General features: G+C 35.9%; 1 protein-coding gene across 8 annotated transcripts in view; it reads right to left on the reverse strand.

Annotated features, from left to right (window-relative positions):
- Positions 1 to 664: 664 nt before the first annotated feature.
- Positions 665 to 13,019, reverse strand: part of LOC111863664 (helicase POLQ-like) — a 32,012-nt gene continuing 19,657 nt past the window's right edge. For all 8 annotated transcript variants that reach the window (XM_023850169.2, XM_023850170.2, XM_033751149.1 and 5 more), the window contains 7 exons: positions 11,518 to 11,711; positions 9,206 to 9,363; positions 8,537 to 8,632; positions 6,122 to 6,295; positions 4,674 to 4,787; positions 3,161 to 3,295; positions 665 to 2,541 (listed from right to left, as the gene is read on the reverse strand). In XM_023850169.2, the coding sequence (XP_023705937.1) occupies positions 2,455 to 2,541; positions 3,161 to 3,295; positions 4,674 to 4,787; positions 6,122 to 6,295; positions 8,537 to 8,632; positions 9,206 to 9,363; positions 11,518 to 11,711 (958 nt within the window). In that variant the 3' untranslated portion in view covers positions 665 to 2,454. The remainder of the gene's footprint in view (positions 2,542 to 3,160; positions 3,296 to 4,673; positions 4,788 to 6,121; positions 6,296 to 8,536; positions 8,633 to 9,205; positions 9,364 to 11,517; positions 11,712 to 13,019) is intronic.

Here is a 13,019-nt window from a genome sequence, read left to right on the forward strand (position 1 = left end):
ATAAGCTGGATAGTGAGGAGTCAATCAGTCAGTGAAATGTTGGTTGATGAGTTAGTGAGTGTGTTAGGACTGCTGCAGTACAGTCGTTGTGACCTGTTGCTGTTAGAAGTTGGAAGCTGAGGATGGGAACAGTTCGGGAACCCATAGAGGAAGGGGAACATCCACCATTGGAAGCTGTTACCAGAAAATTGGTGAAGACACAGCAGGCTGAAAAGACTTAAGTTTGTGCTCTAGTGAACTAGTGTGTGAATTAGTGAAACAGTTACAATTACTTGTAGCCATGGATCTGTAATAGTTCACTAAATCCAATTATGAATTCAGACCCATCTAGTCACTAAAAATGTGGCAGTACCCGACGACTGCCATGTGAGGCCAATACATGATGCGAACAAATACATAAATGTATTGTGACAGTGACGAACAGTCACAGTTACCGCACATCAATGAAAGTTGCAGAAAAGATGGAATTCTAAGTAATAAAATTAACTGACTCACTAAGTCTTAACACAAAATGGTCAAATAGAAATTATTTCCATGAATAGAAAAGAGAAGCTTCATGTTTCATCTCAGTCATACAGTCAGATCTGCACAGGGTGCCCATCTGTACACCTGCCACCTTTCCATACTGCCCATGAAGGTCAATGAACATGAACTCCATACAACATTTCAGAGTCCAGTGACAGTCACATCTGATAACTGGTACATATATTTTAACAATTTTACAAATAATTACTTCAATTTTCATGATAAATAAAAAATTCCAGTTAACAGTATATCATAAATTTCAATAACTACAGTTACGTGCATTTTTGCATACAACAATTTATGCCTATTCTTCAATGGTTACATGTTTATGTAACCGTGTCACTCTTTTATTTCATTTGAACTAATCTATATTTATACATCTTCATGAACAACCATAAATAACAAACAAATCTAATCACCAGACATAATATTATACTTCAGCATCCTGGTATGGTAACAGAATATGTATGAATGATTTTTCAGTTCTTTCTTCACAATATTCTGTTTTTATAGTGCAGTTTTTATGCATACATCACTTACATTCACACGTTAACTCATTTTACAGCATGTTTTGTCAATAATGTGACTTATAAGGGCTTATATTAGTACTGTCATGAGTTGGTACACTGCTAGATTTTACAATCCATTATCATTCATGAGTTTTAAGTTTAACTGATTAAAACTGAAGGTTAAAATCAAAGTTACAGTATACTGAAGACAATGAAATTGGCTTGGTTAGCTAGCTCAAGACCCAATTTTAATCAGTGAAGCTTATAACTTTGATGAATGATATGCAAGTAAACCAAAACATGTTGCAAAATGAATCAACATGTGAATGTAAGTGATATGTGCATAAAACCCACATTAAGAAACTGAGTGTTATGACGAAAGGGCTGAAAAAGCACTAATATTTATTCTAATTACTAAAACCTGTAACCTACGAGACACAGAGTCACTTCCTGAAGCAATGTGATCCTCTCTACCACCAGCTTTGAATAGTGCCATGAACATAAACCACATACAATTGGAATCACTTGCAAAATACTACCCATCTGAGCTAAATCACTACACAATTACATATCTAAGCATGGACACCATTGAGTTTTGCAGCATCATACAGGCCAGAGAACTTCCAGGAAAGAGTCCTGCTTTAAAATGTTTCACTCCTGAAGCATCAGAATTCCTGCCTTCAAAAACATATCTAAATATTTAGATCTGAAGTGGATACAACTGAGCAAGATGGCAAAACGTTTCAGTGTATACACACAACTTTGGTATGCTGTACATCAAATATGGAATGTATTCCAAAAAAAAGTTCATTATGATACAAAATGTGGAACTTTCAAGGCATATATATTTTATGTTAAGTTAGTGCACAAAGAAAAAAAAATTAATTTACGGCTCTGCATAAAAATCAAAATTAATTTTACCTAATAATCTCACTCTCTGCTTCCAATATCAAATTCCATCTAATCTCACTGACTGGTTTTGTAGATGCAACATGCAGACACCTCCTCCCCATAAACCAAACTCTGCTTCTTGGAATGCTTACCAGTCTGTATTAATTGGAGTCAGCTTACCTCTTTCATATTTCAGTTACAAACAATACACCATTACTCTTGCACTGCAATATGCTACATTATTAACACAGGTGAGAATGCAACCCAAAGTACAAATAAGGTGAAATGGGTGTGTGTTCGTAAAATGCCCCCATTGCTCCTCTGGTGATCCTTCCATATATCAAAAAGGATTTCCAATTTATAAATTCATTGCATGCCACTTTATGATGCCAAGGTCAGTGAAATCAGTTCTGTATTTTTTAGGCTATCCCTGAAATACAGCCCATCACCATTTAATAAGAGGCATAACATACCATCCCTAACAGTTTTCAAGTTAAATCATGTTGTGTCAATCAGTCTTCATTAAACTTTAGCATGATTTTGGAGATGACTGAAGTCCTTCTAACATTTCTTCTGCCTCTGCTCGTAAACTGTCTGCCTTTTGCTTCAGTAGTAGCTGTAATAACAATCACACAAATTCACAAAGTGTCTTGTTTGCATAATTCATGCCCTCAAATGGAAACATAAAGAGGAAAGAGAATCTTTAAAATAATAAAATGACAGCTTCATTTTCAACAGTAAGTGTACACAATGAGTAACAAAATAAAAATAGAAAGGCATAGAACAATATTCCATATAGTTAAATGTCCATTCAAGGTTTATTTCGGTAACAACTGATTTTAATATTAAAACGAAGAAAATATTAAATGGAGGAATTTTAACACTGGGATTATGGACTTGGCATCACTGAAATTGAACCCTAAATGGAAGAAAACTTAAGTCAAGGAACTTTAAATGGAAGTGCCACAATATTCTGTTCGCAAGGTTTCCTTCACATAACAGTAAGTAGTTTATACTGCCACCAAAGCCACCTTATGAAAACATGGTGAACTGAACATCCATAATTCTGAAATGATTTGTAACAATGGCTCAGTCATTATAAAAATATTATATTGGACAATTAGTTCTTCCAAGAACTCCTCTTTTACCTTTTACATTTGTAGGCTGAACATCCATAACACAAATACGTGAAAAAATATCAAGATACATGAATGAATGCTGCAGGGGCTGCTTACCTTAGCTGCAGCTGTAATCTGATTTGCTACCTTATTTGACATGTGATCAATTGTGTGAACCATCTGTTTTGGATCAGCATTTGCCACGTCCTGCAGTGTCTTGTAGCCAGCTTTGTACAGTTGCCTGGCTCGTCCCTACACAGTGAACATGCATTATGATAATAACAACATACCAAAAATTATAAATTTAATATAGAATTAAAAATATGAGCAAACACAGTACTTGCCAGATAAACATACACTAATATAATTTAAACACACATATCTGAACAATGTTCACTTCTTTAGGAAGCCATAATAAATTTTCACTCATGTAGCTGGAAAAATATACCAGTAACTTCTGGCAAACTATGATGATCCCATACGACTCATATCAGTTTCTACACTTTCCCTTAATACAAAGCACAATAGGCCACTGTAGGTCGCCGTGCAAGGGCCAAGAAGGCTTACCCCTCATACATTCATTCAGGTGTATTATATATTAAGAAAATAGATTTTATATTACTATATTAAGGATCTTGGTGGTCTTTTGATCATGTATGTAATTTTAAATGTTATTTTGATATATGGAATGTATTGCTGTACAGCAGTTTTGTTGTATTGAGTATTTAAGTTTTGATGATGATGACTATCTGATTATGTTAAATGATATAAACTCCGTCTCAAGTGCAAACAATATATTTTGTGTCTTTGATCTTGCTCCCTACACTACATGTTTCGGCCTCAGACGGCCATCATCAGGTGTATAACACTCACGTCGCTGTCACACTGCACCCAGTTCAAAATTTAACATCTAAAACACTCTCCCTGTCATTATCAACTTCTACTTCGTTGATAGCTGTCCACCCGTAGATTACTTCACACACGTTAATTTTGAGTTTATTGTAATAGCACCATAATAAAATCTTTAGTTCTAATTTTAAACTTTTAAATTCTTGTCCAAATTTTAAAATTTTAAAATTGTTAATTACACAGCAGAAGAAAACAAATGTCTTAGTAATGGAGACTTTCAGATCTTTAAAACAATCCATAAAATTTGAATCTATGCTCAAATAGTTACCCATCTTCTGTTCATGTCATTAATATCAACAAATCTGTATTGTTAAAAAATCACACACAAGTATGACATTACAAAAAAAAACTATCTGAAATTTGTGTAAAGCTACTGAATGTCATTACCCAGTAACAGCTCTACACGCTACAACACACACACACACACACATATATTATTCCCCCTTTTATATCTGAACATGCTAAAAACCAAATTTCATGAACTCTCTGAAGAGGTTAGGTTTCATGCAGTAATGTATACAGGAATAAATATGAAACTTTTAATATCATGGTCAAACTGGCTCCCAGGAATGTTACAGCTCTGATCAAATGTGCCTTCACCTTTTGTAAGTACGCCACCAACACAACATAATTTACTGGCTAGCTCAATGACTTTTCTAGCAGGGGTACTGGCATTCTAAATACCAACCTGATTACCATCTTAAAGAATTAAAGAACTTACTCTTTTAACTGCTGGCAAATCCATCAATGGCAGTAGCTCAGATGTACAACAGTGAGAAAGCTGTTCAGTAAAGTTGACTAGGAGGTCTTTGAATGCCCAAAACTCATTCATCTCCTGTACATAAAAACAGTGTTTATAAAATCATACTTGTGACAATGTAAATGGTAGTATTTCTGAAGCTATGACACAGAGATAAGTATTGGTCTGCAACATTTTCAAACAGTTGTGGCTTTTTTATTTTACATCTTAATGTGCCACCGTATTTTTAAGTGATTATCTTACACTTTAACCCACTGAGCTTGAAGTTTTCAGGAGGAGGAAAATACATGGAGGCTGCTGCTATTTCAGGAAAAGTCAATATCTAATGAAAATATATGAAAAGTATTAAACTTCTGTCAAGAGCATCATGGATTCTAGTATTGCACAAGTATGTGACTAAAGCATAGACACAACCAAAAACTACCATCTCTAAGCAAAAGAAAAAATTTATATACTGAACTGAGAAACTGAAGTACAGTCAACTCTCGATTATCAGGGGGTGGATTAACTGGTTTGTGGCTTAACCAGGGCTACTGAGGCTTTTTGAGGCTTATATGTTGTTTAATATTCATTCACTTTTGTTTCACATGGCGAGTTGTAACACTATTTTCGCACTAGTGTGAACCGAGCTCTGCATTCTTTGGCCCCGTTATGCTAACACAATGTTCTAGGGTAGGGGTGGGAAGTTTCAAGGACAGATATGTCACCCCAGTTAGTATCTTTGTATCGATCTTCAAGTGCATTAGAAAAATGTCAGGGTGTAAAAAGGAAGCGTGTTGTGTTAAGTATTCAACAGAAAAAGGAAAATGCCACGAAAAAGTAAACGACAATATTAAATTTTTTTAAGTGTTAAGTGTGAATATTCGTAAAAAGTGTTGGATGTTGTTGAAGACTGTGATTGAAATAACTAATTCATATTTCAGTGTAATGTAAAAAAAGTATTAAATAGGCCATGAGATGACATAAAAATGAGGTTGAATAAATTTAAATACAGGTAGGCCTATAGTATTATGAAGGTACAGTATTACAGTACTACTTTTAATAAAATTTGTCTTAACCGGGTTTTCGATTAATCGTGATTTCCATCCCCACCATTATCCCGGATAATCGAGAGTTGACTGTAGTTCCGTAAGGTGATCATCGGTCCATCCAAGTGTTATAATGAAATACATATATGTAAGACATATATTACACGTGAGAAACATTATCTTTTCTCGCCTGTGCATCACATTATTGTGACAAGCATGCACAAGATTCATCATATTTAGAGGAGCATATCTGTGTATTTTTTGTACATACTAACATGATTACATCTTCCATGGGGCTGTACATTGATAAGAGACAAGATGTGTCCTCAGTAAAAATGTTAATTCTGTTATGACTCTTCTGTGAATACTGTATTTTCTAACCTCACAGAAGCGTAATACACAGGAAGAGAAGGCAGCTGCAGAGGTCATGAGGTTCTGAACAATGCCACGTGGAACCTGAAATTCATTTGCCACATCCCACAGGGACCTCTGGTTCCACAGATCATACAGCATCAGCGTTAAGTAGAATCGATGAACTACTTTCTCCTGCCCTGACTAACAGCAAGCAGGCATCAGTAAACAAATATAAACATGTAAAAAGTGAAGAATTATTCTCAAACATCTGGAGACATATAACTTTCCCAATGCACTAAGATAAAAATGCTTATTATAAATAACTCTTCACTTCATTAGCAACATTGTGTTTATCTGCTAGATTTCAGGTTAGGGTTAAAGTCATCCCTTGCCTTCTTTGTTTTCCTTTTGCACTCATTTTCGTCAGTCCTACCAGTACATTTTCTATGTATATGGAATGAAAAAAACTGAACAAGTAATTTGTAAACAAGTACAGAATTTTCTGCATTTTCTATCAGAATTTCTGACCATGAACTTTGAAATACATTTCCAAAACAATTAGAAACTTTTCCGTATTCAATCCTGTAAGTCCAACCTGTCTTCTAGGAACTTGTGGTATTAAGTATACAAATTAAAATTTGTGGACCAGCATAAATTGACAAATTACTAACAGTAGATGGACAATTGGTTGAGAAAACTGGTTTAATCTGCAGCTAGATATGACAATAGCTTGTAATTTACATGATTCAAGCCAGCAACAAATAGTATCTATTACAGAGTGGGGAAAGAAAAAAAAAAGGTATCATCTTTCATTATCCATACATCAACCATTAACCGTTGCCAAGCTGAATTTTACTTAAAGAACCTTCTTCCATTTGCTTATTTCCATCGTAAAGTCTAACACATATTCGTGAAAAGGCATGAGTAGTAAGCTTTAATTGAGGAGATATGAAGGGAGATTTAATTTGTTGGAGATGGATGAGATTGGTACTGTGCCCTCAGAATGCCTACTGTACCAGCATTTGATGACAGTTAAGTACAGAGTACCAATGGAATGACAACTGGAAGGGGGAAACTTAAGTGCTCAGAGAAGCCTGACCTAGTGCCACTTTGTTCACCATAAATCCCACATGGACTATCCTGAGATCGAATTCAGACTTCCAGGGTGAGTAGGTGAACAAATGATCACCAACTTATGACATGGCTTTGGTTGGAGATGTTTCTTTCATTGATCTTCTCAAACAACAAATGAATCTGGCATATAAGGGATGGTGCATTTAAACAAAGTATCTTGCATGTAGCATAGAAGTGGTTAACTGAAGGTATTCTTCCATCCAAAGTTACACATACAGCGATCCCTTGGCTAATGATATTATTGGTTCCATGGAAACCGCTGTTAACTGAAATCATCATTAATTGAATATAGGAAATACATGTTAAAGTTAAATTCATTCCAAGATGATGAGAAGTTGATTTTTTGGGCCCTAAAAACATAGTTCACGAGATTTAAACATTCAATCTTAATACACAAGCATTATAAGAACATATTAAAGCATTAATATTAATAGGAACATAAATAAATAATGAATAAAAAGTGCATATAAAGGTGCTCAAATAGAACAAAAAATAAAAATTGAGAGATCGTTACAGGAGCTGGCTTGAGATGTTGATGGCTCTAATCTTAGTCTTTTTCTGAAGAAACTGTTAAGGGTCCCCCCTGTACTGACCCCTTTCTCTCCTTTCACATTTACTTTAGGGGGTCACTGTTACTAATCTTATTCAAATTCTGGGTTAAAAAAAAAACACAAAGTATTGAAAAGAGTTCTTTCCACAAGCAATACACATCAAACACTAAAAAGCAAACCAGCTGAGCTCCAAACCCTCATAAAAGGATGTCACTGATTGACTGAGGCTTGCTGAGTCTACTTAGGAAAGCTGTAATTGGCTAAAATTGATAGCTGCTTGATATCTTAAACAATGGTACCCTATGGGAGATAGATCATTGATCAAAATATTGTCGATTGATGGCATCATAAACAGAGCGACCAGTGTATTCATAGACAGAACATTTCATCTATACAAGAAAGTGCATTGAATTATTGGCATAAGTGTTCCACTATACATACATAGAACACTGTAACATCAATATTTTACTTACAGTAATAAAATATTGCATGACTTTCCAAGCCGCGACAACCAGAAGAATATTTACAAACATATAACCAACTGATACACTTCATTAACATAGAAAGGGGGGCAATAATCCAGTTTCACTATGTTTAGGGCAAAAGGATAGATATCTCTGTTGGAAACAGTATTACAAATTATTTCATAATAAAATTACCATAATGTGAAATAATATTTTTTTTGGCCGGTACATGGTCTTCAAATTAAAAACTTAACTAAAAAGAGTATGAAATAAAGTCAAACAAAACTTTCTACCTTCATAACCTGTCCAGTTACCATGCGAGCCATACATACTTCAGATATTCCAAGAACATTTGTTGTCTTAATGTCCTTTACATCCAGTCTGTTGTACTGAAAGACAATACAAAAATGTTTATTTAATGGAATTTCTAACCATGTAATTTTATATCTGTTTGATGCGACTCTTTGCATGCCACAAGCTGATCAAATCTACATATATATAATATTAGAACTGCCACAGTTCAATGTTAATCACTTAGAACAGCTTTTCTGTCAACAGCATAATTGTGTTTAAAGGAAAGAACAGCCGTGGTTCTTAGAAGGTAATATGACGAAGTACTGTGGATTTTTCTGTGCGATTGCATTTACACTCATTAGCTTCAGCTTAGTTCTTTGGTCTAGGTCTTCCTAGTGGTTCTTTCAGATTTTCCTAACAAGACTTCATACGTATTTCTCTTTGTTCCCATCCATGCTACATGCCCTGCCCACCCAGTTCTCCTTGATTTGATCATTCTAGTAAGTTCTGCAAGGAGTAAAAATTATGAAATTCCTCATTATAGAATTTTGACCAGTCTCCTGTTACTTTGTCCCTGATCATCTTTCTCGTAAGTCATTAAATTCATATAGACATACTCAGAATGGCTATTAAGTAAAATAATGATGATTATACAGAATCTTGCCTACCACAGAGAAGTACACTGCAGGATTAGGTTTAACCTGGCTCATAAAGTCATATGGAGTGACAAGATAAAGGAGATGTAGACAAGACAGCAACACCAGACTAGACTGAGCTTGAACCAGGTCCTGGTATAACATATGAGTGCAAGACAAATGCATACAGCCTGTAAAAAGAAAGCATTGTAAATGTGTTATTTTAATAAAACTAATTCAATTAGAAATCAAATATAGCAGATCCAACATGTACAACTGTTTCTGCATCCCAGTAAGTGGACTCCACCTGATGTCAGACTGAGAGGAGTGTAAGTTGTATGTAGCATTTTCAAGGCAATATATTTACATCTAATACTGGTTTCAACACAGTGCCTGAAATTGTCTAATCTGCTTCTCTATAATTTTAGACACCTTTGCTTCACAGGTGCTACCATCTTAGAAATTGATTAATTTACTTCACCACAGAGCAGAGGATAGGAAAATCAATCAATAATACTATAATACTTCCATAATACTATATTGTAATATATTATTATACTATAATACAGTAATACTATAATATTGTGACATGTTGAGCTATGGATCACCCCTACCTCCCCAGCAGTACGTGGCGGTAACGTAACGCTCGCGTTAAGACTCACAGAGACAAATTGACATTAGAACAAGGAAATACGAAAACATGGGTTTCAATATTGTTTCATTCAAAGTTACAGGCCATATGATAGGACATTACTAAGCAGCACGTGAAATGTCAAGAGGTTAGTACAGTGCTGGCTACCAAACATTATGTGATTCCATGCATATTATGAACACAGACAAAATACTGCACTGTCCACTTTAAACATTAAACTGAACAGACTGTAAGACTGTCATGATATTACTGACTACAGTTAAGAATATTTAACCATCATCTCATTCAATTTTCAGTTTGTACTGAAGGTTGAGGAGCCGGGATAGCATAACCGGTATAGCAACTGGCTACAGGATGGACAATGGAGGGGCTGGAGTTTGGGTCTCAGTAGGGCAAGAATTTTCTCTTCTCCATGTGGTCCAAACCAGTTCTGGGGCCCATCCAGCCTCCTATCATGTGTGTAAAAGGGGATCTTTTCCCAGGGGTAAAGCGGCAGGGGCATGAAGCTGACTACTCAACTCCAACTAGTGCCAAGGTCAAGAAAATGTTCATCAGAAGTAATGACTTCACACACAAACATGTTTCCATGGAAAAAATTGATGTACAACAATGAACAGTGTCTTCTAGGCAGTCCAAGCTGAGGTGTTATAACCCAGACAAGTTTACAAGTTAGCAATTGTAAGGGAGTTTATGAAGACAAGACTTGGATGGTGCAGTTGAAGAACAACTGGTGAGAACACAGCAGGCTGAAAAGACTTAGTGTGTGCTGTAGTGATTTATAAATTGTGGAAATTAGCAATAGTGTTGTACCTATTTGTAGTTACAACCTTTAAGTGGTCAATAAATCCAATCTCAAATCCAAAACCCCATCGAGAGTCACTCTAACATATGACGACAGATACGGGACATTCATAACATGCTTATTTCGCTCTCACATATCAAGCACCTATCATAACACCATTTCAACACTAATTAGCCATATCATTTACAGTTTTAAGGCCAGAAACGAACAGTAACATTACCTAAAAAACTGAAAACCCTAATCTTCTATGTTGGTCCTGATATTCTCAAAACACTGACGAAAAAGATTACTAGCTTCTGGAATGAAACACTATGTGATGTGGTAGACGTCCAACAATATTTCAGAGGAATGTACTGCCTCCATCTTCAGGGTCAAAGAGCAAGTCAACCAAAAAACCAGCATGATGTAGGCGGCAAGCAGAGTAATGTTTATACATCTCAGAAGACAGTACTCTTTCACTCCTCTTCTAAATGTAAGAAAGGACTTCAAAATATATTAACTTACTTACACATGGAGCTGAGCCCTACTGGAGGAGCTGCCAATTCTGCAGCTACTCAAGAATTTCCCAGCATTTTATGGAACCCAAAGGTTCATTACCGTGTTCACAAGAGCCCTCCACTGGTCCCTATCCTGAGCCAGATCAATCCAATCAATAACATCCCATGCTATCTCTCTAAGATCCATTTTAATATTGTTAACCCACTTATGGCTTGGTCTTCCCAATGGTCTCTTTCTTCAAAATATGACTAGAATGAAAATATCTTCAGATAGTAGACAAACTAAAAATAATCTTATAGTATATTTTTGTAATCCCTTTCCTTCACTTTCATGTGCATAGTATTACAGAGAACCAAAGAGGATTTTGGATGAGTAATGCCTTTACATACATACCTTTTATGGCAGCTTTCCCGAGCCTGCTAACCGTGAGTAGCGTCTCACTCTTCAGATATACTATCCTGTTACATATTTCTTTCTTACCGCAGGTTGGTGTCACAGACTTGTTTTGCTTCATATCGGATTCTGATGTGTCAAGTATATGCACTGTTATGTTACTCTGATTGTCAAGCATGATACTTGAATTTGGGCTGCCAAGGAGAATGAATGACAAATTATTATTATATATATATATATATGTATCATTCAAAGCTGGTGACACATAATGTCCTGTCAAGGCCGAAAGTTATCTGTGTGAAAAGCTGAATTATACCTTGCACATCCTACTTTTCAAACAGTTTCTAATGGATCTCATTACCAGAATGCAGGGCAAAATCATGACATAAAGATAGCTAACAGATGCTTTGAAAACATGGCACAGTTCAAATATTTGGGAACAATAGTAACAAATCAAAATTGGATTCACAAGGAAATTAAGAGGAGAGTGAATTCAGGTAATGCTTGCTACCATTCAGTCCAGAACCTTTTGTCTTCTTGTCTCTTCTATAAAAACATAAAAATCAGAATATACAAAACTATAATTCTTCCTGTAGTTCTATATGGGTGTGAAACTTGGTCTCTGACAATATGGGAGGAACATAGACTGAGGGTGTTTGAGAGCAGGATGCTGAAGAAAATATTTGGACCAAAGAGAGATGAATTGGCAAGAGGTTGGAGAAAAGTGCACAATGAGGAGCTTCATAACTTGCATCTTTGGCCAAGTATAATTAGAATGATCAAGTCAAGGAGGATGAGATAGGCACGGTATGCAGCAAGAATGGGGGTGGAGAAATGCATATAGGATATTGATGGGAAAGCCAGAAGGAAAGAGACCACTAGGAAGACCAAGATGTAGGTGAGTGGATAATATTAAAATGGATCTTCGAGAGATAGTATGGAGTGGTATGGACTGGATCAATCTGGCTCAGGACAGGGACCTGGAAAGTTCTTGAACAGCTGAACAACTGGCCAGCTTCTCAAGAAGGGCTCAGCTCCATGAAATTAATTAGTCAAAAGCAATTCTCAATTGTCCTACTGTTTTACATGTCTGTGAAACAACATAAACTAAAACTTCATGAAAACGAAGTACTGAGGAAAATACTTGAACCTCAGTTTCAGCTAGACACCAGTAACAAATAATGTCTCATTTTAAAATGAAATACTATTTACGCATGACAATATAATTTACAAGTTACACATCTTCCTGGGGGTACATGGTAGCATAGTTGGTGAAGGGGCTATGCTACAAGCCAGAAGGTCGTGGGTTCAAGTCCCAATGAGGTCATTGGATTTTTTTTCAATTGACCTAATCCTTCCAGCCGCACTATGGCCCTGGGGTTGATTCAGCCTCTAACAGAAATGAGTAGCAGGAATTAATTAAATAATTTTTCTGGGGAGTAAAGCGCAGCCGGCGCGTAAGGCTGAGAACCTTACCGCCATCTTTGAGCCGACTGTCTAGA

Source organism: Cryptotermes secundus, unplaced genomic scaffold (assembly GCF_002891405.2).
Source record: "Cryptotermes secundus unplaced genomic scaffold, Csec_1.0 scaffold234, whole genome shotgun sequence".
NCBI classification, from domain to species: Eukaryota; Metazoa; Arthropoda; class Insecta; order Blattodea; family Kalotermitidae; genus Cryptotermes; species Cryptotermes secundus.